A 26,615-nucleotide genomic window follows, 5' to 3' on the forward strand; every position below is an offset into this window, starting at 1 on the left:
CTCTGCCAATCCATCCTTTACATCTGCTTCTACATCCCTGCTATGTCAGAAATGCAACAAAACTGTTTGCTAGACTTGATAAAACCACCACTGCCATAGCCTGAGCATGTGCAGTCTTGCATTCTAGAATCACATAAGTCATAGCACCATCGCTGCCCACATCACTTGCCCCTCTCTGGGCTGGGAGGCTCTGGACCTCAACCGCAAAGTCCAGGCAATTTCTATCTCGTTTCTTCAGCTCTTGGCTCTTTCCTTAACGTTATTTTACCTTGTTTTCTAGTGACCAATATCGCCTCCTCCCGATTGTTTTCCCTTCCTACAGCGCCAATTTACAAAATATATTTTTGAAGAAAATTCACAGAGGGCATTTTTTCTTCTTCTTCTCTCTCCTTCTAAGTGCATCCTCCCTTCCCCCACCGCCTCTAGTTAGTGGCTCTGCTTCACACCTATGCAGGTGAGGCGATGAAAATCGCCCTGCTTCTTTTCTGCTTCTTAAGGTGGCCACCTGGTGATAGAAAGGAGAAGAACCCTAGAGTCAAGAGTAAAGCAGCGGCACATCAGTCAGAACACAGTGAGGCTGTGGCTATACTCTAGCCTCATGCTGCCAGGGTTCCAAAAATGGCACGAGAGCAACACACATGCACAGACCCTCTTTTAGGGGGAGATTTTGCACCCTCGGGGAAAGTCGTTTTTGAAAGAGATATACTTCTTCGCATCCCCCTATATATGCAGGGACTTCTCTTTTCTTGGTGAGTGGCCCCACTTTGTGGCCAAACTGAGTGGCTCAGGCCCACGGATGCCGCTACTAGAAGGAATAGTATCTGGAGCTACACATCGGCTAGCATTTTTTTTTTTTTTTGGTAAAAAATGAAATTTATTCCTTTCTCACTTTACATCCAGTGAAACCATTTCTTTTTGTAAAAAATAATATATACACAACGTCTTTCAAGGTTCCCAAGGTGGGCTGCGCCTTCCATCGACTTCTGTTTCCACATGATAGAGGACGTCTGCTAGCGTGTGCTCTACCACCGCAACCCACCCCATGTCACTCATCTGTAGGAGGAAGAGAGGGGAGGGAGGGGAAGGAAGAGGGTTTAATGTAAAAATGTCAAGAAGGGATCAGGCTTCTCTACCCACACTTCTCTCCCTAAAGGATCGGGTCCGTAGTTTGGGGGTGCTCTTGGATCCAGAACTGTCACTTGAGGCACAGGTGAACTCAGTGGCAAAGAGCACCTTTTATCAGCTTAGGTTGATATACCACCTGCGCCCTTATCTGGACAGTGATAGCCTAGCTACAGTTATCCATGCTCTGATAACCACTCGTTTGGATTACTGCAATGCGTTGTACATGGGGCTGCCTTTGAAAACGGTCCGGAAGCTTCAGCTGGTACAAAACAGGGCAGCCCGTTTACTAACAGGGACTGGCTGGCGAGATCACATTACACCAGTCCTTTTACAACTTCATTGGCTGCCAGTCCAGGTCCGGGCCCGATTCAAAGTGCTGGTATTGACATTTAAAGCCCTAAACGGTTTGGGGCCAGGTTATTTGAAGGAACGCCTCCTTCCATATGTACCTACCCGGACCTTAAGATCATCTACAGGGGCCCTTCTCCGTGAGCCCCTGCCAAAGGAAGTGAGGCAGGTGGCTACTAGGAGGAGGGCTTTCTCCGCTGTGGCACCCCGGTTGTGGAATGAGCTCCCCAGAGAGGTCCGCCTGGCGCCTACATTGTACTGCTTTCGTTGCCAGCTGAAGACCTTTTTATTCACTCAGTATTTTAACACTTAATTTTAACTTAAATTTAAATTATACTGTTTAACTCTGTATTTTAACCTTATATCAATTTTGCTCCGTGGTTTTATCCTGGTTGTGGTTTTTATACTGTATTTTGTATTTGTGTTTTTAACCTGTTGGTTGTTTTATGATGGTTTTAATTTTTGTGAACTGCCCAGAGAGCTTCGGCTATTGGGCGGTATAAAAATGTAATAAATAAAATAAAATAAATAAATAAATAAATACTTTGGAGAGGAGGAAAAGAGATGGGGGTGGTGCCCCAATTGTGGAATGTCCTCCTGATGGGGGATTTTGTGGCCCACTAGGCACCAGGTCTAAAAACTGTCCTATTTGCTCAAGCATTCATAGAATCATAGAATAGTAGAGTTGGAAGGGGCCTATAAGGCCATCGAGTCCAACCCTCTGCTCAATGCAGGGAGAGGTTTGCCTACTGGAGGGATGGGGAACCTTCTTCAGTCGGGGTGGGAGGGGTGGGATTGCTGCCCTGGACTAATCCCGTGGGCTGTAAGACGTCAAGGGTGCTGGTCCCTGCCCCCAAAGCCCTCCTTGACGTAATTCGCCTCCACTCAAGTTCTTTTTCTCTCCGCGACTCTCCCTGCATGGAGAAAGCCAGCTCTTGGAGGAGTGGTTCCGCCAAATACCAGCTACATCGGGTGCCACTTTGGCGTGCCGCTCGCTGTCCTGAAAGGGGCAACAAGCAGCATGCGAAGAGAAGGAATTCAGACCTAGTTCACATGCATCTATTTCTCTATACAGTAAACATGTCAGTGGGCAGGGCCAGGAGAGGTTTCTCTGTGGGTTGGATTTGGACCGCAGGGTCAGCCTACTGGTTCTTTAAGGCTGCTTCTTTATCTGTTTTTTCCAGTTGCATTTTTGGGGGGAATATTTGATTAACTGGATGTTATTCATTTGTAAGCCACTTTGGATGCTTAGATTTTCAACGCAAACAAAACCTTAGTTTACACTGCCCAAGGAAGGCAGATGTCAAAACTATTCCTATGCCCTACTTACCGGGCGGTAACTGATATCTCTTGGAGGGTATTTGAAGTAGGGCCCAAAGTTTATAGAAACCTGTGGAAAGAAAAGGATCTATTTTCAGCTGTTGCGTTGTTTAGAGCTACCTCCCCTACCCCCGCCCTAAAGTACTAGGAAAGGTAGCAAGGAGGCAAGAGGCTTAGCGTGTTCACATGGCTGACAGTTAAACAGGAATGTTACAACAGAAAAGACTGCAGGTAAGCAATTAAACCCAACCGAAGAAGCTGCTTTAGAGAAGCTTGAGCAAACAGAAGGAAGTGAACCACTGTCTCATGTGGTGCTAAAGCAGCTTTGTCAAAGTTACTAGCCTGCAAAATTTTAATAGCCCGTTAAAAAGACTAGGGGCCTGTTTCCTTGATGGCCATGCATTCAGCTGGGAAATGCAGACTACTAAAAATAATAATATTGGACTGATGAAGAAGGACAGAGCAATCCCATTTTTCTCTGCCAGCACTCCTGGGCTGGGCACCAAGGATAGGCAGACAGAAACTAGCCAAGCTTAAGGCTGCATTAGTGATCTTGTATTACTGAGATATTACATCTTCCCCCAACATGCACATGCATTCTGTCTGCAGGACAGTACAAATATTTACACTGGGGCAGAGAGAATGGGAATGGTCAGCGCTATCAATAACACTGGTTCGTCCACAACCCGGCTGGTTCCTCAAGGCATTTTTGCCCCTATAAACAGCAGTATAAGAGAACTGCTAAGGGCAGGGACGGATTCGGGTGGGCTTGCCAGATGCCTATAGCTCTGTGCCTCTTTGGGCCCTGCCGCTCTGCTTTCAGGATCAGGCCAACATTCTTCACATCAAGCCCAATGAGCAGAAGCTGAACTCAGATCAGTCTACCGGCATGTACATACCGTGCAGCCTTTATACAGAGAGACGGCAGGGAAATAAACACCTTCGAAAACGTCTTTGTATGCAACTCCTTGGCTGGCACCATTTTTATAGAAGATTATCTGAAAGAGATAGACAGCAGTCACCACACAGTGCAGGGTATTACCGCAATCTTTTTGTGCTTTCTTCTGACTTAGCTCCCTTCTCTCCACTTGCTGGGTCTTAAGACGTGCACATCGCAGGCTTTTCAGCGTACACACCATGTCTCCTTGGGGTGTGGAAGATGGCTAGCAGAGAGCACCCAAAAGATAAAAGGGAGCACAAAATCCCCATCTTGCACTCTACAAAATGCAAAACAGTTTCTTTGAAAGCCATTTCATTATAGGTCAGGGAGTGGAAAGAATGCGTAAGTATTTGCTGATGAAGAGATGTGCATCTGGCAACCTTCAAACTGCAGCCTTCAAAACTTTTTTTGCAGTGAAAGAGCTTTCGTTAGGATCCTCAGCTTGTCATCTGCAAAGAGAGTCTTGAAGGCTGTACTCACTGAGACCATAAGATAAAATGGCTCTCGTGACTGCGAAGTTTTGCTCGAGTGCACAATGGAAAGATGTTCCCAGTACTGTTCTGCAAGCCAAGTAAGACTGGGCAAGCATTCTTTGCAGATTATGTTTTGAATGCAGAACTTCCAAACCAAGGAACGCTTCACAGGTTACCTGCAGAAAGCACAAGTTCTGATGTGGGTACCAATTCCAAGAAGCTACGGCATCTGGCCTAGAATACCTGTATTTTTAAACACTGCATATAATGACCAGGAGCCAAAGAACTACTCTGCTATAATTCCATTACCCAAGCAGGTTTTGGACATACGTAGCTCAAACTGCAGCTCCCCAAGCTACATGGCAAACCACTGTTAAAGAGTTTCAACTTCTGTGAAACGGTGGGTGGCGGTTTGGCAATTTGAGTGAAAGGGTATCAAAAATCCCACTGGGCAAGTGCTGTTAAACATACTGAGACTGTGCAGTAGCGACCGCTGTGAAGGTTCTGACTGGGCATCCCACAGGAGATCTATATTCAAAAGAGCTTGCTGAAGTACTAGAGGTAGAATGATTTCCTCAGGTGCAATACCCCATGTTGATACAGTCTGTACACATGTGGGCTGCAGGAATAGGATGCTCCTTGGATAAGCACCCATCTCACTTCTAAGCTGCTATGTAGGGGGAACCTTAGAAGCACATCCCAGTGTCACATTTCACCTGGGATAAAAGACCTGGGGGTATTCCAAGTAATGACATAAAATGCCATCGAATAGATTCTGCATAGTACACAAGCTTTCCAAAAGTTGTCTGTAGGAAGAGAAACTCCATGTGGATTTATCTTTTGAGGGAAGGGCCACAGCTCAGTGGTAGAGTGCATGCTTCACATGCAGAAGGTTCCTGGTTTGATCCTCGGACTCTCCTAAGTAGGGCTGGAAAAGCTCTTGCCTGAAAACCCTGGAGAACTGCTGCCAGTCAGTGTCAACAATACTGAGCTACATGGCCCAAAGGCTTGATTCAGTATAAAGCAGCTTCCTGTATTCCCATGACTTTCATTTACACAGAGCAGCTGCTCAGTTCCACTGTTTATGCGATATGCACTGGTGCTCCCCCACCTCCCCAAAAAATGTTATGGAACACATTTCTCATAAACGTTTTGGCAAGCCTATGCACTACTCTGTATTTCTCTAGGGAACCACTGATGTGAGTGTGGCTGACAGCATGTCAGTGGCAATTGTTAGATGAAAGGAAGGGAAGGGCACAGGCCGGATGGCAATTCCCTGCATACCTGCCATGGTGTGAAATGACAGCATCATGGTGACAATATTGCACAGGCTGTTACCTGAACCCAGGAAACTAGGCACACAACTAGGTATTGGCTATGAAGGACATAAGAGATGCTATTTGTGCCATCGCTGACAATACAGAAGTCTATCAGTTATTGTACTCTCATTCCCATAATGCATAATCCATGGTTTAATGTCATGTCTGAACTAAGCCTCAATGTATTTAGTGATATTCTCCTCAACAGATCAGCCTTGCTATAAAGACGCCCCTTCCGAATCATCGCGACTTACTTGGCTTCCTGGTGCTTGCTTTAAACTCTTTTCCGCTTTATCCACAAAGTCTTTCTCTTCAAAGTACAAGTAGCTTTTGAACTTGATCAAAGCCTAAGAAGGTAAAGAGTGGAGCATGACATCCTTGCCAAGGCACAGGTGAAGCTTGACGCAAATACAAACATTGGTTATTGGGACAAACGCCACACTGTGTCGAACCTTGTGTCAAATTCAGACACTTGAGCAAGGAGATGATCCTTGCTGTTTATGACAGTCATGGAGACCAAAGCCTGTGCTACTGGCAGGAATGCATGATGGGGTAAGGCAAAACAACAGAACCAAGGATTAGCCGTAAAATACATTCATTCCATTTACTGGTTGTTCTGTAAGCTGCCTTCCAACGTTTGTACCCTAAAAGATGGGATTTAAATACCTTAAAATAAGTTATAACGTCAGCAGAATCTTAAGAATGTAAAAGGAGCCCCGACTGGATCAAACCAAAGGCCTATCTAGCCAATATCCTATTTCCCAGAGCGGCCAACCAGAAGCCTCAGGAGAGCGCACAAGCTGAACATGAATGCAATAGTCCTCTCCCAGTGTTGTTCCTCAGCAACTGGTATTCAGACAGGCATGCTACTCAGGAGCCTGGAGGTAGTATATAGCAGTGATCGTCATGACCTGAAAGTGGGCTGTGAGATCAGTCCAGATGGGTCACGGCAAATCTGTTGCCACCATGTTGGGCAATTGTGAAACTGTGAAAGTGGGTTCTGTGTTGCAGGTTGGGATTCCAAGGTGGGTCTCGGGTCTAGACCAGTTGAAGACCACCGGCATACACAGCTATCACATCTAGCCCCTTATCCTCCAGGAATTTGTCGAAGCTCCTTTTAAAGCCATCTAATTTGGTGGCCATTACACATCTTCACACAGTATTTTAACTATGCGCTGTGTGAGGAACTTCCTTTTGTATGCCCTGATATTCACTCAAAATGTCTGTTAATATTTAGGGATGGACAATCTGTGGGCATCAACAAAACGTAAGGCAGAAGTTTGCGCAGCCTTCCTGAGGAAAGACTGAAAGAACTGGGCAGGACACGGAATAATGGGCTCAAGTTACAGGAAGCCAGATTCCGGCTGGACATCAGGAAAAACTTCCTGACTGTTTGTGCAGTACGACAATGGAACCAGTTACCTAGGGAGGTTGTGGGCAATTCTACACCAGAGGCATTCAAGATGCAGCTGGACAGCCATCTTTCAGGGATGCTTTAAGGTGGATTCCTGCACTGAGAAGGGGGTTGGACTCGATGGCCTTATAGGCCCCTTCCGACTCTACTATTCCGATTCTGTGATTTGGGCTCCAACTCCCATCTGCCCCATCCAGCATGGGCAGTGGATCATGAATGATCAGAGTTGAGTCCAAGGCATCTGGAGGGCACCAGGTTGGGGAAAGCTGATTAAGAGAAGACCCAAAGGGATTCAGGTTCGAATCCCTGGTCAACAATGAAGGCCACTTAGGGACCCTGCTCTCTCCTCAGCCGAATCAAAGCAAGCATGACAGAAACCAGATCCTACTAGGGAAGCCGTATTGAGAATCCGTTTTCAAAGAAGCGCAACTTCATCTACTGGACAAGTCAGCTTCTCATCCAGCTTCCTTGCCACAAAGCTGCAAAAGAGTCCGAATTTATACCAGAGCTGAATAAGCGCCAGAAGCAGCCAGTTATTATATTTAAATGCCACTCTTCAAGGTACTCGTTTGTGAAATGGCTCACACGGTAATTGAGGTCACCGCCTGGTTCAGCTCTCGCCCTTGAAAGGCACTGAAGGCAGAGATATGCAACACCTAAGAGGCGGTCACCTTACCTTGTCTTTGTAAGTGTCAGGCAGCGATTTGGCGGTTTCGGTTTCTTCGGGAAGGCTGATATAAAAACCGAGCACGTCCCCTTGGCCGTAGCTCGTTGAATAATGTTTACCGATGGACTGATGGAATTTTGTGCCTTTCTTGCTGCGCCAGGAATAGCTAAACTTGTCGTAGCCCAGGGGAGCCTGAAGGTTCCCTGCAGAAAACCAGACATTATTGACACAGAGTTGTCAGAGGTCTCATAAGAACATAAGAAGAGCCATGTTGGATCACACTGAGGGTCGATCTAATCCAGCCCTCTGTTCCCACAGCGGCCAAGCAGGATCTCACAAGCAGGACACAGTGCAACCACACCCTCCCACCCATGTTCCCCAGCAACTGGTGTATATAGGTTTACTGCCTCTGATACTGGAGGTAGCACATAGCCATCGGGAGTAGTAGCCATTAATAGCCTTCTCCTGCTGGGAAGGGAACCTAGTAGGTTTAAAAGAAGACATACAGGTGTTGTGTATCTCTTTGCCCTTTCCTAGCAACCGGTCCTCTCACCCTAGCATGGTGGCACTGCTGCGTCTTTCCTAACTTTCATGGCCTGGTGCCATAGAGAGTGGTTCCCTTGCAAGGCCCAGAAATGGGTGGGTGCAGAGAAAGTAGTTTTATGGTGCAGCAGGATCTAGGTCATGTTTCACCCTATGCCAGTTGACGTATCATACAAACATGGCAGAGAAGGGCAAGAACTTAAAAACACCCAAACCTCATCCAGCGAGACCACATCATGCAAGTCCTTCTACAACTTCATTGGCTGCCAGTCCAGGTCTGGGCCCAATTCAAAGTGCTGGTACTAACATTCAAAGCCCTAAACAGCTTGGGGCCAGGTTATTTGAAGGAACGCCTTCTCCCATATGTGCCTGCCCGGACCTTAAGATCATCTGCAGGGGTCCTTCTCTGTGAGCCCCTGTCAAAGGAAGTGAGGCAGGTAGCTACTAGGAGGAGGGCTTTCTCTGCTGTGGCACCCCGGCTGTGGAAAGAGCTCTCCAGACAGGTTCGCCTGGTGCCTACACTGTATTCCTTCCGTTGCCAGCTGAAGACCTTTTTATTTTCTCAGTATTTTAACACCTAATTTAACTTAAATTTATTATTATTATTATTATTATTAATTTATATAGCACCATCAATGTACATGGTGCTGTACAGAGTAAAACAGTTTGCCGTTTTAATTCCGTATTTTAACCTATATCAATTTTTGCTGTGTGGTTTTATCCTGGTTGTGCTTTTTATATTGTATTTTGTATTCATGTTTTTTAAATTGTTGGTTGTTTTTTATGCTCTTCATGGTGTTAAATTTCGTGAACCTCCCAGAGAGCTTCGGCTATTAGGCGGTATAAAAATGTAATAAATAAATAAAATTCCTATAAAGAGCTGTAGAAATGTAAAAATAATTTTTAAAAAGTCTGCAGTGGGATTGTCCAAATTGGAATCTCCCATCTGCACCAGTAATTTCTGGATGTATCTACAGAATTCACCAAACTCCGCAAGAGAAACCCAGACCCAGTACAATAAAGCAACATGGCTGCTACTATTCCAGCTGGATACAACTGGCTGACTTGCTTGGATGTTGCATTGAGCAAAAGCAGGCAAAACGCCTTCCGGCATCTGCCATTGGCTTAATTGCTCTGTAACAGCCCCAAGCCATGTAGAGTTGAGGAATGGGCCCTTGAAGGAGGAGGACTGTGGAGACCTTAGAATTTGAATTGGTCCCACACAGTGGTCTGAAGGCACATGATGCCGCAACCTTGCTGAAGCTAAGCAGGTTCAGTCAGTACCTGGATAGCAGGCAACCTGGGAACCTTACGTACACCACCTCAAGCTTCATGATGGAAGAAAGGTGGTATATAGAAGCAGATTAGAGATAGATAGATTAGAGATAGATAGATTTGAGAGAGAGAGAGAGAGAGATGACAGAGATAAAATATCCAGCTTACCTAGTGGCTGAGACCAGCCAAGCCTGGCAGCCGTTTCTGGAGGCATCTCATCCACCGATATCTCGAAGTACCAGGCCCCCTTCCGCACACCATGTGAGGCTCGCACCATGGAGTACCCTTTTTCTCCTATGACTGTCAGCCTGTCGTCCGAGATCTTCAGCTGAGGGGCTGCACATTTTGGAGGGCAAAGGGAAAGAATGCTAAACCTTCCGTGTATTTAGATTCTCAATCAGCCATCAAGGACTGAAAATGTTTTTAAAAGTCACCTCTCTTCTCTCTCTGCTGCCTTATAATGGATCAGACCACTGATCCATTTATCCTGGTAAAAGGTACTCTTGACCGGTAAGTGTCCTCCGACACTTCCGGAGGAAGACCTTTCCATACCTGGATGGCTTTACCTAGAAGTGGCAGGGAACGGACCTGGAATTTTGAAAGTGCAAAGCATATGCTCATACCCTGAGCTCTGAAGGGGAAATCTCTCAACGTTTTCCCCCAATGTTGGATTACCTTGCAGGCTAAGAAAAAAATGTAGACAGAAGCAACATCAAAGGGGCTGAATATGAACATCTCTTAAGTGTTCAAAGGGTCTGACATTAGCAAGAGAACTGTGCACTGCAACTGTTCTGGGACCTCTTCTGAAGTAGCAGGTCCGGCCTTTCTGACCAGCAAAGATGCTTGCTGTGGGCAATGTCTGGTGCCCTAGCCAGCATAGCTGATGTTGATGGATTATAGAGGGCCACAAGTTGCCAACCGCTGGTCCAAACCAATAGCAGCAGGTCATCCTGTGTTTGGCTCCTTCCCCAAACATTAATAAAAATCTTCTTGTTTCTTTCTTTTTATTCTCATTCCTTTTCCCTTTTGTTTTATATCTTCTAGATTGTGGACCTGCAAGTAGGGGCCGTCCTGTTTTAACCTTTATCCAGCGTAACAAAACGGTTAAGCGCTAAACAAAGGATGATTATAATAATGTTCACAAGGAGAGGCATAAAAGGCACAGCCTCAAAAACCTAGTGCTCCATGCAAAGCATCCTTCTGCAGGTAGCAGGAAAGCTCCCACTGAATCCAAGGAACACAAAGTGTGCTCTGGTTTCACACAACCGCTACTTCTCCTGGGGCCTTGACACACTAGTGCAAGAAGCGCTCGGCCAAAGTTCGGAGGCTCCATACCTCGGTCGTGCAGAGCTAGGAGGACACGCTCGTATAGGCAGGCTCTATAGAGATCTCCAGGAATGGGCTTGCCTGCCCAGCAGTCTAGCTCCAGCTTCTCTGGGTCAGGCGCATGGGGGTCAGGCTCAGCCAAAATGTAACGGTATCCATCTTTATTAAAAGGGTGCTCCAACGGGTAGCCGTGAGGTGGGAGACGCTGAGCGGAGAACAAGGGATCACTGGGGGATGGAGAAAGAGGTGTTAAAAGTCTACGGAAGCAGAAGTGGCAAAGACCTCCAGGCTAAGAAACTGGGTTGGGGGGGAGGAGAGAATTTCTGTTAGTCAACCAACATTTGCTTTCCCATTCTTTTTTTTGCCACATGACTTCATAAGGGAAAAGGTACCAAAGGCTTTCCGGTACATGTTCAGCAGTGGAGGATGCTCACAAAACACTGCAGGCTACAGTAAAGGGAGGCATGAAATGGGAATACGCAGGACAAAGAGTTCAATATATTAGCTTTCTCCAACCCGCCCCTCCCAGATGTGTCAAACCACAACTTTCATAATCCGCAGAAAACATGACCATTGTAGCCCAACGCAGTGGGGGGCCTGCAGGTGAAGGAAGGCTGCCACCTATCACCTGAGAAATCGAAGAAAAAAGGGCAACCATAAACTTTTACAAGTTACGTATGCAGCACTTTTAAAATTCACAATCAGCTTTACAATTCTTGTTGTTTTTGCCTTCACCTTAACGCAGAGGTAGGACACTGCTGGTTGCCAATGAAGACACCCCAAAATGTGATGATAGCACGGCTCTACCAAAGATGATCTTTTAATTGATCTGTCTGCAATCCTAGACATCAGGGGTGAAGAACCATTTGGAGGTGGGAGGGGGGCAAAATTGCTCTCCATGAGCCAGAAGACATCAGTGATATGGCCAGGGCCAGGGATATCAGTGCTCCTGCCTATTTTCCCTTTCTCCATGTCTCTCTCAGTAGTTTGAAAATTAAGATTTCACAGCATCTGCTGGCTTTAGATACAGACTAGAAAGGAGGGACGTCTTTTAGTCTCCCCACCCCACCCCAGCATCAGATTTGATGGGGGGCTTGCATGGAGTTTTTAGAAGTCCCAAGCCCCACCAGTTTAAATTCTTCTCAGCCTCCCCACCCACTGGTTGAGGGTTTTAATCTGCAATTTTAGTTAATGAATCACACTGCTTGCTTTCTTGCTTGTGGTCCTAGCTGTGGTGCTTGCTGCAGGCTTAAAAGCCGGGTGGGTGGGAAAAACCCTCAGAGGAAAAGAGTTTCAGGTCCTTGAATAACTACGCGTCACTGAACAAGTCTCCTTGCCTTCAACCCTGTTTCTGCCTTTCTATTTCATGTATCGCCAGGTCTTGTCAAAAACTTGTCAAATGGCTAATAAATCAGCTCCATGTAAATCTCTGTCAGTTTGCATGATGGAGATAATCTGCAGAAGGCATTGATAGAAAAGCATTTCATTCAGGGTAGGAAGAATCGTAGATGGCATCTAGTCCTGGCTACATAACATGGTTGAGCTATGTATGTATGTATGTATACATGATCATGGCTGCATCTAAGGCTCTCTCCATCAGCCTGGCTGAGAACAATTAACATTTGGTTCCTCTCCTTCCAGAAGAATCTCCTGCAGAGGCCATGAATCTTGCTCATTTTCCTCTTTCCTCCCAGACCTTTCCCCTTTTTATTATGTTAAGGGACTCTACATCACATAATGCTAACCCACAGTTTATATAACCCAAGGTTTGTTGGCCTACCCAGGCTATGTCTGGCAGATTATCAAACAAACCTCAGCTTGTTTTCTCAATCCCTGGATTGTTTCCCTCCTCCTTCTTCCTCCCTGTGTCCCAAATGCCTTTGCGGTGCTCTCATACTGGCATACAGAGCAGCTGTGTTTTTTTGATGGCTCTTGCCTGCCACCTCTGTAGCCTTGCGAAACAATCCATGAACAGCCGTTTGCACATAACGACAATCCATGGTTTTAATCATCCAGACTTCACAACCCAACTCAAACCATGGGCTGTTCACAGTTAACAATGGTTTCCCATCATGGCCGCACTCACATATCACAACCCCGTACAATGGGGATTATTTTGAACTGCGGACCAACTTTTGCGCTTTGGCAGAAAAGAGGTGTATAAATGCAGTAAATGTTAAAAAAAAAACAGTTAAAGATTAAAACACAATAACAATAGTTATTTCCCTTTTCTACTACTCATACATCAAGACAATCTATTTGACTTTACCTCCTGGTTTTCTTGGCTGTTCCTGTAGTCCCTCCGTCTTGCTGCTTGCGTTTAGCTCCTCTTCCTTTCCCACTAGTTCCTGCTACGATACCCCCTTGGGAAGGGAAACACCACAAATCTGTGTGTCGTTTGACTATATGACATTGAGGGTGTGTCAGTTCAAATTCCATGGATGCATTTGAATCTCAACAAAGCCAGATATCTTTCAGGTGCAAAGCAGAATTGTACAATTTGCCATTTTGCTCACTTCTTAGCCTGTACTAACTCGAGTTTCAAAGTGGCGTATTGACCAGGACAGAAGAATCCTAACTGAACACTAGCCATATATTAATTTACAAGCAAGGCATTGCCATCTCTCTCATGGAGATTCGAAACACATGAAGACAAAAGCAGAATTTGATTTGATAGGGAGGAGGAGAATAAATAAGCCTCAATCAGACTTCCACTCATTTCGACACCACGCAAAAAACAGTGCTCAAATTATGGGAGAAAAGGTCGGGGGGCCTTACTGAAATCTGCAAGCCCCACACCCCGACACCTTCCACTTTTAGACAAACTGTGCCCTTGCCTTCTAAAACCAATAGCTAAGGGGGCTGCCACAAATGGTAAAAGGGCCTGCCCTCCTCCAGTCCCCCTGTAATTTGAGCACTCCACAAAATGGTTAAGATACACTTGGACACACAATCTCTGCCTCAGCTGTAAGCATCCATCATTCAAAGACAACAAAATAGGGAAACCAGTGCAAAAGATGCTTCTCTGCAGTGCTAGCAAATGATTAATGCTGATGATATCAAGAGCGTGATGGTTCTTTTCCGTCCGAATCTTTCTCTCTCCCACCCACACCTTTTGTGTGTTTATCCATCTGTCTTGCAGGTATGTACGCACCTGTATGTCTGCTGGAGGAACAACAGCATTTGCCTTGTTGGTTGAAATTTGGGACAACACTGAGAATCAGAGATGGCAGGGCTCAGGCCAACTAGGCCTTGGAGTGGTTATAAGCAGGTGTATACAGCACAAGACGTTGCTAACAAAACCCTGAGCAAAAGGTTTAGCCATATTAAAAAAATACTTAATTGCCGATTATCCACCCCTCAACGTTTTAGGCATGGTTTGTAAGTGTAATGGTACTACCCACTTTACTCCATATGACAGCATCAAGTCTACGGGTGCCCCCACAACACGCGCGACCCCAAAACTGCAGTTCTAAAGAGTCACAGCCATGAGCTTGATGTCATCACAGGGAGGAAATGCAGTGTTGCCATAGGTATGAGCTATTCCCTTTAATGCCAGTTTCATATTTAAAGTCAGGGTTGTTAGAGTTGAAAAACTGAGTTATTTCTTGTTTATGTGCAGAGAAGGATTCCAATTCACTTTAGGTGACGTAACGTGTGTGTATGAGAGAGAGAATTATTCTGGACCATTTGGTTTGAATGTAAAGGGTGTGTGCATAAGCTATGAACATCAATGGCAGAGCTCTTCAACTTATATGCTCCTTGCTTCTGATCAACCCAGAGTCAAGAGAGTTTGTCGTACTGCAGACAACCACCTTCAGACAGTAGCATAGGGTACCATCGTAATAAGAGAAACAAGCTTTGAAATCAACATCTCTCTAGCAGAAAAAGGAAATACGACCTTAGAAGGTATCATATTCTGCACAGCCATGAATCAATTTGAATGACAGCACTTGTTCCAACATTTTTTTTAGAAAAGAAAAAAACCCAGGTCCAAAGTCAAAAATGGGTTTAAAATATGGTTTCTGGGTCAAAGCTGAGGCTTCCCCCTTTGTAACTATGGTGTTCTCCTTCTCAATGTGAATTTAGGCAACCAATTCTCCTGTCTCCTGGAAATGGATTATCCAGTGCACCACTGGCTCCGACAAGCTTTCCAAAAGCATGGAAACAGCTCATTTTTGCTGGCAGAGGCTTGGTCGGCTTTTTATTATCAGAATTTCTATCCCAGCCTTCCTCTAAAAAGTTCTGGGCAGCATACATGGTGATGCTCAAAACAACCCTGTGAAGTAGGCTAGGCTGAGAGTTAGTGGCTTGCTGCCTGATGAGCTTCATATTTAAGCAGCCATTTCGAGCCAGGTCAACATATCAGGTCTCTCAGATGACTTCATTTATGAAAGATCTCACCAACTGATTACAGAAAAGCTCACCAACCAAGAGGTGTTAAAAACTGGTTGACTGGATCCAGATGTCAACGTTAGCACAAACTTTGTTTTAGCTTGAATTGACCAAACAGACTAATAAGATGTGATATTCCAAACAACGTTTAAATACTAATTTTCCAGGAATGCCTCATTTCTTTATATTAATCAGGGAGGATATCAACATTTCCTTACCCTGTGCTACAACCCTGTGAGAAAGGTTATCCTTATTCCCATTTGACAGATGAGGAATTGAGGCGGAAGAAATTTGCTGCAAGGCCACCACACAGAAGCAAAGTCAGTGGAATGAACTCAACTGGGGGGGGGAGCTTTAAGGTGACCAATGAAAGGCAGAATATGACCTTTAAATGCTTGTAGATGCTTCACAAAAATGTGAAATTAATGTTTCATTTTAAGTGATACTCTGGATGTGTTTTGGATTAATAGTTTTTTAGCTTCTAAGACGATTCGGCAAAACAAAACAAAGGGGGGGGGTTAGAAATGAAAAAGGCTTTTCAAACAATAATACTTAAGTTTTAAGAAGCTGAAAAGTAAATATTCACCTCCCAAAGAGGCTCCACCTGTAAGAACAGAAGTCGCACCATGTAGTTGTCACGTTTTAATGAGAGAGAAAAAGAAAACACCACAGTATGAAATGGAGATAAAACACCTATAACAGCCTTCTATGTAAAGGCAGAAAAGTTACTATCCTGAAACCTTTCTTTTTGCTAGCCTCTTAACTGCCAGGTAAAAATACCATCTACTACCAAGGTGATGGTGGTGAAGAGACAGTCTGCTTGGATTCTAAGTTGACCATGGAGGAAGGGGCTTAACTTCCTTCGTGGCCAACGCAGAAACTCAGTAGTCTCACGGATAAGGGATGGAGCGATCCACTCCTCTTGTGCCATCCTGCCTGGTTTCCTCGTTAGCCACAGAGGAAGCCATTTCATTTCCTCCATTAACAGTGTGAAAACCACATGGGTTGGCCGAGGAGGGGCAGACCAGTTCATCCCTCCTCTGCCAGCCCACTCACCCACCTATATGGGATTCTTTGTCTCCTGCAAGGTATTCCAGGTCACCTGTGGCAACCAGGCAAGAAGTTAAACACAGGAAACAGACCCCAATCTATACTGAAGCTCCCAGTCAGGATCTCCATGACTTGTTCTCTTGCACAGGCTGCACTGAAATTAACGGGAGATATGCAAGAGCACAGCCACGTTCACTTTTAAATAAATAAATAAGGGTATTTCACTTCGAGAAATCCCTAGACTTGGGCATTTGCATTTTCTTGGGAAAACAACTCAATGCAGTGAAACAGAGGGTGTCTCAGTGCTAGCACTAATGACACTGCACTAGTGTAAACCAACTCTTGTGCAAACCGCCTCATATTTCTGTTGCTCTAGCAAGCACTAATTATGTTGTGCAAGCAATAGTTCACACATTTAAATTTGCAAGGCAAATTTGCCTTACATTTGTAACATTGATTCCTAAATAATTCCAGTATGATTAAAAAACAAACACCTGTGCTCTCTTTAAAATATTCCACAGAAAGAGGCTAAAATGGTTGTAGTTCTGACAGTTCTCAGATACGTCAAGGTTGAATTAATTAAGGTTGCAATCCTATGGACGCTTACCTGGGAGAAAGTCCCATTGAACACAGCAGGACTTTGAAGTAAACATGCATAGGATTGCACTGCAAAGGTAATCTATCTTGAGCTATAAAGAAGAGAAGTGCTCAGGGATGGGGCCTGGGGATAGTAAATTTTAAACTGAAAGGAAACAAACTTGCCATTTAGGCTTCCGCTAGTAGATACGGTATTGCTCTGTTTCTGGTTATCATATGCAGGGCCAATATTACCAAGGTCCTAAAGAAGAGAAAAGAACGTACAGCATTAAGAAGTTACACTTTTGGTCATCTTTAGGCTGCTCAGATCTACTTTGGTTGCTCAAGATTTGAATGCTTCTATGGGTTTAATGAGAAGTCCCACTGTATCCAATGGTAAATATGTTCAGCACTGCAGTCTTAAGTTGGGCAAAAAACTGCAAGATGTAACAAAGGCAGATAATTTCTATCTGAAAGAGGTCTCAATCATCCCAGCAGTACAATCTCCTGCTAAGAGATGATTAAAGTAGCTAGCTTGAAAACTTTTGAAATAGCTTGGAAGTATTTTGAAACTATCAGAAAACACTGCACTAGGAAACACTGGAGGCACACTCTGGCATGGACCACGAGATTTAGGACCAGTGAGAGGCTGCACCCCTTGCCTCTGAGAGAGAACGTCATGGCAAGGAGAAGACCAACTTGACCCCCATTCACTGGCTAGTGAAGGTACAGCTGCTCCAATGCTTGCTCTTCTCCCCATTCCTTTTTTCCTTATGTATCATAAGAACGTAAGAAGAGCCCTGCTGGATCACACCAAGGGTCCACCTAGTCCAGTACTCTGTTCACACAGTGGCCAACCAGCTGTCGACTGGGGACCAACAAAGCCGGATATGGTGTGACAGCACCTTCCCACCCATATTCCCCAGCAACTGGTTAGTCGAAGCCTGGTGGCAGGGACTTTACCTTTCAATATCTGTTTACCTTTCAATATCTGTTTCAATGCTTAGAACATTTTAGGTGCTTTAATAAATAACCGGACACAGTATATCCCCAAGTACGAGTACTGTGCTGATATGACATACCTGGTCTAAGAGTCCAAATTTGGGGTAATCTTCCTCTGGATCTTTGCTTCCTGGGTCTGGATGCTCTTTCACCAAGAAGACATCCCTTTCTTTACACTACAGCAAAGCATTCAAACATGATCAGGAATTGATAGTGTAGTTAAAAATACTTTGGACGTGTACAGACACATATTTTTTTGTCATGAGTACTAGCTGAGATCCTGCTACCCAGTAACAGAAGTCATTACATCAGGTAAACAAACAATAAAATGTGTGCAGTAATTTAACTGGGATATTTTCAGAGCAATGTTTTTTTCCACTGAAATTCCAGCTTGTTACCAAACCGTATTAATAAAAAAGTAGTGGTTATTTAGTTATGTCCCACTTCATAGCTTACCATTGTTTTTACAATATTATTCGGCCACGTCATTTTTCCTGGTCTTTGCCTTGTCGTCATATACTCCCAGTACTTATCAATAAAGGGTATAATGTCCTGTTTGAAATCAAAGTTAATTATGGCAGATGATTTTACTAAAAAACAGAGAGCTTTAGCAAAAATTGGTAATCATCCACATGTGAATTATATTTCAGGCTTTTTAACTACAGATAGATAGAGCTTAGCAGACATTAGCTAAATTCACCAAGGCAAACCTCCACGAAAGTTTACTGTGGTTGTACTTTCTTGTGGATCCAAAGTATAATCTGTGTTTTCCTATGTAAGCAGCACGTTACTGATCAAGGCACAGTTAAGAGCCAAGGCCTTCGACAATTTCCATGAAATTAATTCGTGGAGATAATTTGAGGGTCTCTGTGAAGACGATGCATGCGAGTGAAAGAGAACACACACATTTCTTCACATGACATGTCACCGGCAGTATGAAATGGTACTACCCGACACAGGCTTATCACCTCAAGTGAGAACTAAGCTGAAATGTATGGAACTTAGTTTCATTGCCTTAAGGCAGAAAGCCATTCCAATTATGTTTACGAACATAAGAAGAGCCCTGCTGGATCAGACCAAGGGTCCATCTAGTCCAGCACTCTGTTCACACAGCGGCTAACCAGCCATCGGCCAGGGATGAACAAGCAGGACATGGTGCAACAGCATCATCCCACCCATGTTCCCCAGCAACTGGTGCACACAGGCATTCTAAAAAAGTTGAAACGCCTCTCCTTACTTCCTTTAAACTAAAACATGCTGGTATTGTTGATCCTGCGCCTTTTGCCATTGTACCCACACACCCAACACTGAAATCTACCCCTCCACGAGAGCTTCTCCAAAATACACTTCAGCCCAGGGTTCTGCACCCCTTGTTTAAAGGAAAAAGAAAATGCTTGAGCCTGTTCGCAAGCATCCCTGATTGGCATCCCTGATTGCAGGCGTCCCTGATCGCAACACTTCTCCTCTCATATTCAGCTGTCAGACACAATTCTGGGGACCTTGCATTGAGAGGAGCCTTCCTCAGCTCTTCCCCCTTACCACGAACACATTTGGAACAGGTTCAGCCTCCTGGCTGAGGAAACACACTAGGACAGATCTGGTAGGGGCCTGGTTTCATCCTCAGCCCACCTGGCTAATCTCCTCTATCAGCCAAGGATTCCAACCATTCTGAACATCCCAAGCCAGAGCAATGAGCATGGATACATACCTTGTCTTTTGAGAACATTGTTTTTGGGTGTTCATCTTGGGACCTTGACTGCCAAGTTAAGTTCGCCAGAGCGCTGAGACACATTTCCTTCAGATCTTAAAGAAACGAAATACAGAGAAAAATGGAACCAGCTTCTCCAACTGCATTCGATGATTAAAAAAAAAAAAACTTTATAAGCATCAGATAATCAAAAGGACAAGAATGAAATGGGAGGGATTAGGAGGAGGGCAAAGAGTGGGATGTTGAAATAGTTCGCAAGGAAGGGAGAAATGGGGTGGGCTGTACATCTTGTGACTCTTCGCCATTCAGAAATGTCTAATGTAAGAATTAAAATGCTGCGTCAGTTCAGCAACCCATCAACCTCCGTATCCTCTATGATCAGCTTGACGCTTCCCCGAATGTTGCACAGCGCATGATGGAATCATCCGTAACTTCTCAAAATCTTAAGTCAGGGGAGAAGTAGGAGAAGGGTGCTTTGCATGCAAAAGATCCCGAAATCAAGGGTGAGAAAGACTCCTGCCTGCGTGCCAGTGGGACCTGTCGCTAACGCAGCAGGGAGCTAGTAGTTCTAAAAGCAACCCAAAACAAGCGGAAACAAAGGTGAGTGAAGCTCACAGAAGGAAGCTCCTCGGACCTGTCCCGTTCCAGGAATAAACATTTCTGCACTTGTTTTTAGAACCAGGTCCAGCTTGTGCAATAGACTGAGTGGGAGCACAGCGGCAGTATTGGGTACTGCCCAAACTAAGTTAGACGGCTGAACTTGATAAAAAGACAGCTTCCTATGATACTATACTGCCAGTGAAAACAAGAGGCTATGTTGTCGCTGCTGATCATTCATGGCATCATTCATGATCATTCATTCTGTCTTTCGGCCCAAGGTCCAAATTCAATTTCAAAGACACTCTCGGGGGAGGAGGGGCGAACGTCACATTCCGCTAGTTAGCAAGGCTGAAGGCAAAGGGAGAAGGGCCAAAGACAAAATGTGTGGGACCAAAAATACCAGCGTATTTTAGCTCAAAGCTCTTGTTGCCAGGAATTAAGCCTTAGTTCCCCCTTAAGAATGGGGGGAAATGCACAAAAGCCAAGAAAAGGTGTGTGTGTGTGTGTGTGTGTGTGTGTGTGTGTGTGTGCAGGAGAGGCATGGCTATCCAGGGAACGCTGGAGGGCTGGATTTGGCCCCAGGGCCTGAGGATCCCCACCCCTGATTTACACACTGAGTCCCAAATCTCAGGTGGTTTAATAGCTGAACAACGGTGGTCACTCTTGAGCTAAAGGATGGAGACAACTCTAGATAACCTCACCCTTAGAAGCTTAGAGGTTTAAAAATATAGAAATAACGATACTTCCCCAAACAGATCATGGCAATGTTTTCCCTTGCTTACTTGCTTGTTTTCTTAAGAAATATGTATTCCCACTGTGATGACAAATGTTGCAATGGAAACTGTAGTTGGTCATAAAAGGTAGACAAGCCCTAAAAGACAACAATGCAGTGATTCTTTCATTAGTTTACAGTAAGTAGTGAGTACTCAGTTGTGATGGAAGAAAAGAAAAATCTCCATCAACTTTATAGATTCAGCAATGTTCAAGAACACTAAAATGCAAAGGAATCCCAAAGAGAAGTCACTCAAGATTCCCCCCTGCACCAATTTGCAACCACTTTTGAAGTACAAGTTTTAGAATAAGCTAAAGGATTTAGAGAGGAGCAATAATCAAGGATAGTAATGAACAAATATCTCAAAGTTACAGGCAAATTTCCCACAAAATCCTTAAGATTCATCCTAATCTACAACTGAGTTTAAATTACCAGGGTGGGTGGGTATGAAATTAACAACCCCCTTGGACTCCTTCCAATTTTAATTCCCCCCATCCTCCCAAACACACAAACACACACACCTAAAAACAGTAACTAAGGAAGGCATCACAAAAGGCAAAAGGGCTGGCCCTCTATATCCTCCCTCCCCAATAATTCAAGAACCGATGTTCAATACAATTAAATGGGTGTACCTGCATGTCTACACCTCTGGTCTAACCAATCGAGTCAGCAAGGAATCCCCACACCAACTTGCACAGTGATTCTGGGAATTCTCACTCTCGCAACAGAATGGCTCACTTGGTTAAGACATCTGAAACACCTCTTATTTTGCATGAAGTCTGGATTGCCTGAGTTGGTGCCTTGTAGCACAAAGTTGGACTAGATTGGTTCAAAACACCAAGGGGGAAGAAGACAACCTCAAGGGGATAATCGCTTTATTTCGGCTCAAGAGGGCTGAGGATTGGCTTGCAGATTCAGCTTTAAAATCAGTTCATTAAAATATACACCATTTTTTTAAAAAAAACCTTTCAACCCCTCAAATGCTCTGGATCACAATGTCCATTAACTCCATGGCTTTTTACAATTCAGCTTATTTATTTATTTATTTATTTATTTATTACATTTTCCCAAGCCTTTTGGATGTATCGCCTTGGTGCCTTTTGTCCTGCCAAACAGCATTTGCCCACTCAACTTGGGCCAAGGCTGTCCACATTTCAGGGAAATTATCAGAAAGCAAGCAAACAGAAGCCCAACTTTTCATGGAAATGCAAGGAAAAATATAAACATGCAGGACTGCAATCCCCAAACTGCACAACCAGGAGAAGTCTGTCTAAAATTGCTGGGTTTACTCAAAGTAAGTGGGTTAAGGATTGCAACTCTACAGTGCTGGGCCACGCACAACTGGTTTTATTATTATTTACACAGGTCTGTGTGTGCTTGATACTACACAAACAAGACAGCAAAACAAGGTCCTCGCCAGAGAAAGTTGAATATGCTGCAGAGAATTATTCAAATGGTTGCAACAAGAATCACAGGATTGCCAAGATGAAACCCAGGTTTCTGCACAAGGTTAGCATCATTTGAACTAAAGAACTGTTTTGTTTTATTTCAAAGAATGTGCTTCCTTCCACTGTCTTCTGACTACACAAAACCCAGGAAGATTTTCTGCACAAGCCTGGAGTGTAACTATTTGATATTGACACCCAGGTCTTTAGACCCAGATAATGTAAAAAAAAAAAAAAAAAAAATTGACAAGTAAACCCCAACAAAGCAGAATTGTTAAAAGTTTTGTCTAAGCAATGATTCTCTGTGAGGAATAACGTATAATCGTATATATGCCTTCGTTTAATTTTTTTATTATGGTGGATCTCATTTATGTCAAGGCATTTTTGGAGTACATGATGTGCCAACAGCCACAACAGCCTACAGCTAAACCACAAGTCAAAGAGAAAAAATGGGAAGTAAGATTTCTGAAGGGTCTTAAGTAGCTTTTTTAAAAATTGCTACCAGTTTTGTAAACATAGCTTTGATTTCAATGGTACTTATACTTTCAAGAACAACTATTTAAAACCAATCTGTTAGCCAAGCTCATACTGCCCTCCTCTGGGATTACAGAACCCAAGGTTTTGAAGGGGAAATTAATGGGACTTTTAGGGTGTTCTTAAAGTTGTTTCAGTCAAAAGGACTATCTAAAAAAGTCTGGGTGACAAACTGGGGCCCTAAGAATAAAAATGGGGGAGAAGTGCAGTTGCTACATACGTAGTATCAATGCCAAACGTTTCTGCTGTGAACCACTTGGTGCAAATGCCACACTGCAGCTCAATCTCTCCCAACTGTCTTCCATTCTCTTCATCAACGGAGCCGGTCTGATTATCCATGACTTCAGAACTGTCCCCAACACCCTCCTGTAACAACATTAGCACAGCTGCACCAAAGGAAGGACTGAGAATAACCTTTGTTATACTTTTATCCCACCCTTTCTGCCAGGGAGCTCAAAATGGTACATGTGGTTCTCTCCTCGCCCCCCCCCCCCCCATTTTAACCTCACAGCAGCCCTGTGAGGTAGGCTAGCCTGAGAGATGGTGCATTGCTGTAAGAATGTACATTGAAAGGGTTTTCTAGATCAGGGTAGGATTACAAGTATCCACTTTAGCCCAGAAGCAGTAAAAGACTGATATTTTTCATTTGCTGATGTAGCACTTCTGCATTCCAGAGACAAGTGGTCAAGATTTACCTTGGAGCCTTGTCACTAGAATTAATAGAAACAGGTCCTGGCAAATGGTTTTAGATACCCAGTATAAAGCATAGTACAGTAAGAATAACTGGCTAAAAGAAATCCCACCACAAACAGTCCGTAATTCATCTGATGCATGGAGGCCGTTTCTACACCCGCCTTTTCCCCCGGGATCATGTGCATGCAAATTATACGATCCCTCCATTTTCCTGGGATAATCCTTAGGTGTAGAAAGCGCCAGAGTAGACACTGGAAAGTAGTAACACCCCCCTAAATGACTGCCAGCCCAATCCCCAAGCAGTTCAAACAGTCCATTTCATTCGAAGGACACACAGACATTCCAAGTGCCTGGGCTATCCCAGGAGGGCAGATTCGGTTCACGTACCAATGCATCCTTTCCACTGGACGATTCTGTCTCTAGGGTGGCAGTGACATCGCCCAGAGAAGCATCCCCCCTGAAGGACAGAAAGCCATAATCAGAGCCTTATAACAATTTTTATGCATTACAGTTATTAATAAAATACAGAGAGAGAGAGAGAGAGAGAGAGCACTTTACTATTCATTCAGGCATTTGGTGAAACTGTTTTTATTTAAGCAGAATCTTTTGGGGGTATAGTTGATATACTGTTTCACCTTATGAGTAGATGTTTTTACTGTCTTTTTTTAATCTATTGTAAGCAGCCTCAAGAACAACTGATTAGTAAGTAGGGTTCAAGTTTTTATAATGAGCAAGTAGGTGAATAACATCACTAAAGGAGGCAGAGAGGAGAGCCCTCCAATTCAAAGCTGATTGCCTTTCCTCAGCATAAGTACACATACAGAGCTGCCTTTACATGTGATTTGACTATTTGTTCATCTAGCCCCATACTCTGACAGTGGCTGTCCAGTTCTCTGTCCGAGTGTCATTCTCATCACTGGCTCGCTGGTTTTTTTAACTGTAAATGTGAGGGATTGAACCTGGTCCAACACCAGTTGATCACCTCACAAACAACTCGGTCTAGATGTATGAAGCATATTTTCATTGCCCGAAAGTAGAAAGTTCTGACTATCCTTAAATGAAAAGAAAAGGCTTGGCCCACCTCAAGCATCTCTGTTCATTATTTATTTATTTATTTAGAATATTTATATACCGCTCCCCATTGAAAAAATTCGGAGCGAAATTAGCCTTCCCTTTGTACTCAACAGTCAGAACATGCTCCAATACTGGGATAGGATTCTTCCTCCGCTCTTCCGTCTTGCCACAAGTTTACTTGGAACAAGTGCAACATATGGATTAGTGCTACCTTGCAGGTGTTTGTGACAACAGGTCCCATCATCCCTGGCTATTGGCCATGTTGTCCGGAGATGATGGGTGTTGCAGCTCATGACACCAGGAGAGCACCATCGGGCAAGGCTGGATTAGTGGTTTGCCTCCCAAACACAGAAAACTATTTTACAACTGATCTAGCAAAGGACCAAGGTAGGAATACAGTAGGGTGACCATATGAAAAGGAGGACAGGACTCCTGTATCTTTAACAGTAAAAAGTCAGAACATGCTCGAATACTGGGATAGGATTCTTCCTCCGCTCTTCCGTCTTGCCACAAGTTTACTTGGAACAAGAGCAACATATGGATTAGTGCTACCTTGCAGGTGTTTGTGACAACAGGCCCCATCATCCCTGGCTATTGGCCATGTTGTCCGGAGATGATGGGTGTTGCAGCTCATGACACCAGGAGAGCACCATCGGGCAAGGCTGGATTAGTGGTTTGCCTCCCAAACACAGAAAACTATTTTACAACTGATCTAGCAAAGGACCAAGGTAGGAATACAGTAGGGTGACAATATGAAAAGGAGGACAGGACTCCTGTATCTTTAACAGTTGTATTGAAGAGGGAATTTCAGCAGGTGTCATTTGTATATATGGAGAACCTGGTGAAATTTCTTCTTCATCTCAACAGTTAAAGCTGCAGGTGCCCTGCCCTCTTTTAAATCTGGTCATCCTAGTATAGTTCCTGCACCTTTAACTGTTGTGATGAAGAGGGAATTTCATCAGGTTCTCCATATATACAAATGACACCTGCTGAAATTCCCTCTTCAACACAACTGTTAAAGATACAGGAGCCCTGTCTTCCTTTTCATATGGTCACCCTAGAATACAGGAGCTGTTTGATGCCAAGTCAGAGTATTTGTCCACCTGGCTCGATATTGTCTACTCCAGGCTTCCCCACCGACCCAGTGCCCTGCAGAAGTGACCGCAGTTCCCATCATCCCCACCCAGCACACCCAAATGGTGATGGGGTGATGGGAATTGCAACCCAACACATCTGGAGGGCGCCGGGTTGGGGAAGGCTTGAGCTAGAACTTGGCACTGGAAGAATGAGCGCAAAGTCGGGAGGGAGGGGAGGCTAGGATAAACAGAGCTGATTGGGCAAACCGTCAAGGGTCTGACCAATGAGACACGACACTGAGAGTTTCGGCCAATGGGAACGGGCGGCGGGAGTCAAGGCTCCGCAGCCAATAGGAATGAAGATGCCGGATTTTCTCGTCCGACCGTATCGCCAGGCCTCACCCGGTCTCCGAGTCTCCGGTTCCCTGCTCGGCTGACCCCGAGGTTTCTCCGGCCATAGCTTCTGGAGCCGCCGGTGGAGTGGCCTCCCCTTCTCCTCCCTCCTCAGGCGCCGGAGCCATGGCTCCCCCCGCCACCGCCGCCATCTTCCGCTGGAGCCCGACTCTCGCGGGACTACCCGCGTGAACTCTCGCGAGAAATGCTCCATTCTGTTAGTCTCCCCCTCTGTCCCTCCCTTTCCTTAAAGGGGCAACGGCTAAATCTCACTTTCCTTAAAGGGGAACGCCAAGAGGCGGTGTATTTCGAAGGAAGTGGGGACACGTGGCTGGGCGAGGGGTGGAATTACTCTAATTCCAATTAGAGATGGAGTGTGAGGGAAGGGGTCGTTTTTAGCGTCCAGAGCAGATGTACCGCAGCGGCGAAGGCTGAAATCCTATACAGGAGTGGAATCCTAGCCGTGTCTCTCAGAAGCAAGCCCCATTGTACGATTTGCCATATTTATGACATTTGCAGAGCAATCCTCTACATGTACATTCAGAAA

At 44.7% G+C, this 26,615-nt stretch overlaps 1 protein-coding gene across 2 annotated transcripts; it reads right to left on the reverse strand.

The window, feature by feature from the left end:
- Nucleotides 1-912: 912 nt before the first annotated feature.
- Nucleotides 913-26,240, reverse strand: ASH2L (ASH2 like, histone lysine methyltransferase complex subunit). 2 transcript variants are annotated; one of them, XM_063138925.1, is made up of 17 exons: nt 26,078-26,240; nt 23,913-23,982; nt 23,053-23,198; nt 20,864-20,952; nt 19,482-19,576; nt 18,230-18,325; nt 17,854-17,949; nt 16,958-17,033; nt 15,732-15,749; nt 13,020-13,113; nt 10,760-10,977; nt 9,593-9,760; nt 7,616-7,809; nt 5,780-5,872; nt 3,693-3,791; nt 2,804-2,863; nt 913-1,053 (listed from the first exon to the last, which is right to left on the reverse strand). In XM_063138925.1, the coding sequence occupies exons 1-17, from the start codon at nt 26,218-26,220 to the stop codon at nt 946-948; spliced, it is 1,863 nt and encodes a 620-aa protein (XP_062994995.1). In that variant the 5' UTR covers nt 26,221-26,240; the 3' UTR covers nt 913-945. The 2 variants fall into 2 exon arrangements, with proteins under 2 accessions (XP_062994995.1, XP_062994994.1); XM_063138924.1 differs by having other exon boundaries at nt 13,020-13,152.
- Between the last annotated feature and the right edge of the window lie 375 nt (nt 26,241-26,615).

Source organism: Elgaria multicarinata, chromosome 12 (genome assembly GCF_023053635.1).
Source record: "Elgaria multicarinata webbii isolate HBS135686 ecotype San Diego chromosome 12, rElgMul1.1.pri, whole genome shotgun sequence".
Lineage (NCBI taxonomy): Eukaryota > Metazoa > Chordata > Lepidosauria > Squamata > Anguidae > Elgaria > Elgaria multicarinata.